The sequence below is a fragment of the Dromiciops gliroides genome, chromosome 3, assembly GCF_019393635.1.
Source record: "Dromiciops gliroides isolate mDroGli1 chromosome 3, mDroGli1.pri, whole genome shotgun sequence".
NCBI classification, from domain to species: Eukaryota; Metazoa; Chordata; class Mammalia; order Microbiotheria; family Microbiotheriidae; genus Dromiciops; species Dromiciops gliroides.
The window spans coordinates 582,679,853-582,686,805 of NC_057863.1; the positions used below are offsets into that span (position 1 = coordinate 582,679,853).

Below are 6,953 nucleotides of genomic sequence, written 5' to 3' on the forward strand. Positions count from 1 at the left end.
ATACATATATTTATATATAGATGAATGAATGAATAAGTAAATAGGTAAATAGATAAATAAAGGAGCCCAGTTTCCTCATTTTTCTTCTGACTATACCACTTTGAGACTTCTCTGAGTTTTCCACCATGTTTGGGTATTGAGGACCTTTACAAATCCTCTTCTCACACACCTTTACTAACTCATTGAGGTCAGAGCCTGTCTTTCTTTCCCCACCCCCCCATCATTTAGCAAACTAAAAGGTACTCTGCTTAACAAATGTTAATTGACTGACTGACTAACATGTACTAAGTCTTATTTGGTCTTCAGTGTATTCTATAGACCAGAGACACATATTTTGGTCTCCAGTTCCCTCCCATCCAACAATTTCTACTTCTGAATATCTATAGATGAATTTGTTATTTTTCTACTTAGGTAGACTGAATCAAGACCATTTATCCATGATGTAATCCAAGATTAGTTCTCAGCCAATTCAGAAGATTCAGGATTTCTATCTGCTCTTTTGAGTTCCACCCACATACTAATATAATCAGCTAGCTAGATGTTTCCTGAAAGTTAGATTTCTCCTTTAACTACATTCCTTTTACCTTGGGACTTCTTTTTTATTGAAAGGAAAATTCCAGTCTGCTAGAGCAGTTCTGAGATTTGCTATTGACTGAAAGCAACTGATTTTTTCAAACATATCTTAACCTCCACCCCCACACAGAACCTTAATACCATCTATCCCATTTATTAGGGTTATTATAATCATCATAGTTACCATAATAATTGACACATCTATGTTGCTTTAAATTTTACAAAGCATTTTTCTTACATTTGTAGTCTTTATAAACTGGATGAGAGGGGTGAACCTTATTCCAACTTTTATGCACATGGCCAGTTCGATTTCCTACAAGGTAAGCAGATCCATATCTCCCTCAGGGTTTTAAGGGTATTCTCGTGAGGAAGTGTTGTTATTATCTTGCTATTGGGTAATTTAAGATTCTAAATGTGGATTCTAATCTGTTCCCCCAGTTTTGGGGGAAACTGACTAAAATCACTGATAAAACGAGTTTAGGTTTTTAAGGGTTTATTGAAAAATAGAAAGAGAAAGATTGAGAACAGAATTCCAACAGCCTGGCATTCCTATATTTCCTCAAATTTCCTGTGAAGTCCTCTGCCGCCACCACCAACATCAAGTCAGGAACCCAAAAAAGACAGAGCTCTCCGTGCAGGCCCTCTTTCCTCCTTCCTGTCTCCTCCCAGAAAATAGGAGGTTCCTCAAGTTGATTGGCTGGTAGCCTTAATAGACAGCACCCATGAGCAAACGTCACTTCCTGATGCCAAGGAAAATCCACATGGCCTTGCCCTCTGAGGCATTCTCCTCATGGTGGAGCTTTCCTATAGTAAGTCTCCAGTAGGTGGCATCATTCCAATCATTACACTATCATGTAAAACCCCGATCCCAGGATATTGCCCAAATATCATTTCACCTACAGCCATTTAATATCTTTTCTATATTGTTTATTGATTCAGTGATTAGTGTCCCAATATTATATTGTTTTTATTGTTTAAATTGAATGTTATTTTAAATACACACACACACACACACATATATATATATATATATAAGCATTTATTTTCTCTTTCTACCATCTCCTTCTCCTTTCTTTTGAGAAGGAAAAAAAAAAAGATAAACAAAACTCTTGTATGCAATATTCATAGTTGAAGAAAGCACATTACTCAATTGACCTTACTGGAAAACAAATGCCTCATTCTATAAATTGAATCTATTGCCTGTATGTTTAAAGGTGCATAATATTTTTCATGATTAGTCTGCTGAAATCATGATTGGTCATTGTGTTAATTTCATTTTATTTATTAACATGATTTAGTTTTTCACAAAAGAATATGCTCTTATCTTGAGATTATCTTGAAAAGACACATTGCTATAAAAAACAACAACCTTTAAACATATATGAGGGATAGAGATTCCAATTGAAAGGATCTCTAGATAACAAAACAAAAAGTTATCTAGAGATCAGTTGTAAAGTGAAAAATACCTAGCTAGCTCTCAGGATCTTTGAGGTTTTTGGTTGAAATACTGTTGGTTGAATCTATGTACCTATATAGATGTCATCTATGGAAGACTTTTTGATTATGTTCTTCAGAAGCTTCATCTGGAGAGATATCACTTTGGATTATGTTCAACAAATGTAATAGAGTATGTCTTTTGTCAACCTTTCCATCGTTCAATGAAATTATGCTTCATTATTCCTAGAGTTTTTTGGTAAGGTTTAACAAATTTATAATATGCTCCAAGAATATCTTTGAATTATCTTCCTCATTTTTGGTGTGATAGGAACTGGAATTGCGATTTTATTGATAAATCTCATAAGTGAGAAAAGTCCTTCTAGCAGGTCATCTGAGCAACTTCTTTGCAATTTATAGTTTTAGATACTTGCCTAGATAACTGAAAGGTTAAGTGATTTGCATAAGGTCATATAACAAACAGGTATAAGAGGTAGGACTTGAACTCAGGTCTTTCTGGTTGTAAGGATACCTCCTTATCCATTACAATAAATTGCCTCACTATTGTTAATCTTTCTATAGCTACCTTTGGCTCATAGACCTTGTGATTCATTGATATTGTATGGATTTTTGTTAGGGTACTTTCAAAATCTATTGTAATTCATTCTACATTTCTAAAAATGTACATTAAGGTACAACAAATTACAGTCATGTCCACATGAAATTCATGTTCAGTGACATATAATTATATATTAAGCTACACAGTCACATTTGCTGATATGCACAGACATGTAAGTGTACACAATCATATCCAGACACCATACCTACCCATACAATAAAAAAGGCATCCAGACACAGATCTCTCTCTCTCTCTCTTTCTCTCTCTCTCTTATTTTTCTCTCTTGTTCTGTCTCTCACATACACATTTATATATACAGTGACACATGAGTGAAGGTAAATAAGACTTTCTGGGGGAAGGGAGAGGAAAGAATGGATTAGAAACAAACACAAAATTCTATCAGCCTGCTTGTGACTTTCTTCATCTCATGCTAAACATCAACACCATGAGGCCTAGGCAGAACTTTTTTCATTTTAATTACTTTTTTCATTGCCCAGATTTTAAGAGATAACCCAACTCCAAATGACTTTTTAATGGATTTTGTTTTGTGTAGTTTCAGCATTATATGATGGAAATAATATAAGACTTAGTATCCAAGAATCTGTTTTCAAATCTTGGTTATGCTACTATCTGTGTAACCCTAGGCAAGATATTAATCCTGTCTGTGACTCATTTTCCTCACCTGAGAAAAACATGGAATTGGCTAAATCCTGTGATCCATGACACGTACATGGAGAGATATCAACTTAAACACATGGATGGGGCAGCTGAAAAATGAGAGGATTATCAACCATACTGTTTGAAGATAGGGTATACAATCTGGATATGTTTAATGAAGAGAAGAGAATATTGAGAAGGCCATATTAATTCTCTACAAGTACTTGATGGGCTATCAGTTGATGGGAAACTAGTTTTATTGTTCTTGAATGCAAGGACATGTAAGAACAATGAAGGTTAGAGAGAAGTAATTGACTCAATAGCAAGAACATTTTAATAAGAGATAATCAAAAGTAGAATAAATAGCTTCTATAGTAAGAAACACTCCATTTCCTGGCTCTGGTAATTTTCTTTATTTTTTTAGAGATAGCTTTTCTTTTCCAAAATATATGTAAAAACAAATTTTGACATTAATTTTTTAAAACTTTGTGTTCCAACTTCTCTTCCTCCCTCCCTTCCTACTCCCCACCCACAAGAACTCAAACAATGGTTCTGGTCATTTTCATTGGCTGTGCCCCATGCCTAGAATGCTTTCCCTCCTTATCTTCACCTCCTAGCCCTCCTAGGTTCCTTCAAATCTCAGTTATAGTTGCACTTTCTGAAAGAAGTCTTTCCCAGTCCTCCTTAATCAGTGTCTTCCCAATAATCCTACCCCAATTTATCTTGTATCTATCTTGTTTATACATAGTAGTCTACATATTATATCCCAAAATAGACTATGAAGTCTCTGAGAGTAGATACTCTTTTGCCTTTCTATAATTCTGTAGCACTTATCATGGTACTTAGTATATAATAGGTACTTGATAAATGATTATTTGTTCTGCTTAGCCCTGGAGAGTAGACATATTATAGACATATTATAGAAAATTTGCCAAAGCAGAAAGAGGATTTTTGTTTTATCCACCACTTTCAGATTTATGGGGATAATTTGAAAACTAAGCAGTAAATGCAGTGTGGGGTAATCACAGTTCAGAACAAATGTACTTTTTTTGTTGTTTTTTTTGTGTGGCAATGAGGGTTAAGTGACTTGCCCAGGGTCACACAGTTAGTAAGTGCCAAGTGTTTGAGGCTGGATTTGAATTCAGGTCCTCCTGAATCCAGGGCTGGTACTTTATCCACTGTGCTACCTAGCTGCCCCTGGCAAATGCACTTTCAAAGCAGGACAGGGACCTGAGAACAAGTTACCCTTTCTTATTTAAAAACAAAACAAAACAAAACAAAACACTGTAACATCAACAATAAAGAGCCACCAACTTCCTTCCCAGATTCTCCATCTCAATCTACCCCTGGTGATGACTGTTCAGCCTCTGTATAAAAAAAAACTTTTTGATAATTCTCTGCCTGATCTGCTTGGTCTTAACACTGTAAACAATGGGATTCATGAGAGGTGGGACCAAAAGGTAAATGTAAGACATGAGCAAGTGAACAATGCGGGGCAGGTGCTCACCAAAGCGGTGCACAAGTGACAAACCAATCATAGGTATATAGAAGAGAAGCACAGCACAGATATGTGAGACACAGGTATTGAGTGCTCGAAGTCGCTCCTCACGGGAAGCAATGCTCAGCACTGTGCGAAGAATTAGGGCATAGGAGAGAAAGATGAGCAATGAGTCCACACCCACTGTACAAGCCACCACAAAGAGGCCATAAATATGATTGACTATGATGCTGGAGCAGGCCAGCTTCATGATCTCCAGGTGAAGGCAATAAGCATGTGCCAGTATGTGAGAACGGCAATAGTGGAAATGTTTCAGGAGAAAGGGTAGAGGAAGGATGAGCAGGGCACTGCGCAGTATGGAGCATAGTCCCATCTTCACTATCCGGCCAGGTGTTAGGATGGTACCATATCGAAGTGGGTTACAAATGGCAACATAGCGATCAATAGACATGGATAGAAGCACGGAGGACTCCACCAATGACAGGGTATGGATAAAGAAGAGCTGGGTGAAGCAGGCAGGAATACCAATCTCTCGAGAATCAAACCAGAAGATGCCCAGCACTGTGGGTAAAGTGGACAAACACAAACCTAGGTCAGTGAGGGCCAGCATAGCCAGAAAGTAATACATGGGCTCGTGGAGTGTTGTATCTGTGCGGATGACATGGAGGATGGTGATATTTCCCACAATCACTGTCAAGTAGATAGTACAGAAGGGAATGGAGATCAAACCATGATGACTTTCTAGGCCTCGGAATCCAGTCAGGAAGAAGGAAGCTGATTGGAGGCTGTTGTTTCCTGGAGCCAACATTGTGCTGAAGATTTGACTTAATAACCCTGAAAAGAAGAATTTCACTAATGAAGAAAGGACACCACTATATTATCTCTTACCTGAAGCCAGTGGAGTAGTTGCTTGCCCCTTTGAAAGATGTACTAATGATCCAGCTGACTTTATAATCTTTCTTCTAGGTGGAAAGAGAATCAGGAACTCCAGTCTCTTGACATTTTGTCGAATGGCCCACCCAGCCATGATTGCCCACCTAGTCCAGGGAGTAGGAAAGGCATGTGCCACTGGTTCTGACCTTATCAGAGTATATACAGTTCTTTAAGGCCAATACTTCCTTTTAGAAGTCCTCCCTGAAGACTTAGTCTACATGGTTTTCTGAAACTTATTATATATGATCGTCTACACCAAACATTTTGCTCTTAATTTCTATGCATCTGACTGTTTATCTTTGAATAATTAATTTCATCCAGTTTCAGGAAACAAGATAAACCATTCTGTTGGCCTCAAGAGAACTGAATGTCGAATTCAAGAGAATAGCAAGGAGAGATGAGAAGGTTTTCTTAAATAACCAATGCAAAGAAATAGAAGAAAACAATAGCATGGCAAAGAAAAGAAATATCTTTAAGAAAATAAGAGATATCAAGGGAAGAGTTCATGCAAAAATAGGCATGATAAAAAACAAAAATGGTAGTGTGAGATTTAAAATTGGATATAAGAGCATTAAACTCCCCCTTTAACTTTTCCCTTATATATCTCCCAGACCACTAAGAAAAAGAAGCCTCTGAGCTTTAATCAGTGAGGAATTAGCTTTTATTGTTTGGGAATTAATTAGACAACAAAAGGTGATACTGATTAGGGAAATAGGAAAGTAGAACTACAAATGAATAATCTTAGATCTAAGCTTAGTCTATATTCCATTATAAAACTCACTGAATCCCAAACTGCCTGCCAGGCCAAGAACCAGAGCCGACCACCGGACACACGTGCTGCCACAGCTAAACTGAGAAGCCAGAGTGAGTGCAAACTTCCTTTCCACTCTCAGTTTTAAGTTGGCGTCCGGGAAGTACGGCGTGCTTGGCCCGCTCTCTGGGCAGGAGCAGGCGCACCACCATTCATCACGGTCTCCTCCCCAAAAGGGCAATCCTTCAAAAGCCGCTTCAGTAGCATGCGCTCAACTCTCAAATGATTCAGCTAAAACTTACATTTTTTACCACAGTAGAGAATTAATAAAAGCAGAAGAGATCAAGAGCCAGTGGCATAAATAGACCAAAGAACTAAATAAGAAAAATTTTAACATCAGTGATAACCATGATAGTGTGGTTCCTGATCTAGAGCCAGATCTTCTGGAGAGTGACGTCTAGAGGGTCTTTGGAAGCATTATTAGCAAT

General features: G+C 37.5%; 1 protein-coding gene across 1 annotated transcript; it reads right to left on the reverse strand.

Annotated features, from left to right (window-relative positions):
* Positions 1-4,623: 4,623 nt before the first annotated feature.
* On the reverse strand, positions 4,624-5,589 carry LOC122748031 (olfactory receptor 51G1). Its single transcript, XM_043993768.1, has one exon. The coding sequence runs from the start codon at positions 5,587-5,589 to the stop codon at positions 4,624-4,626; it is 966 nt and encodes a 321-aa protein (XP_043849703.1).
* Positions 5,590-6,953: the final 1,364 nt, after the last annotated feature.

What these genes read in the sequence shown, in the direction of transcription:
- LOC122748031 (XM_043993768.1), bottom strand. Translation starts at nt 5,589, where the DNA reads ATGTTGGCTCCAGGAAACAACAGCCTCCAATCAGCTTCCTTCTTCCTG.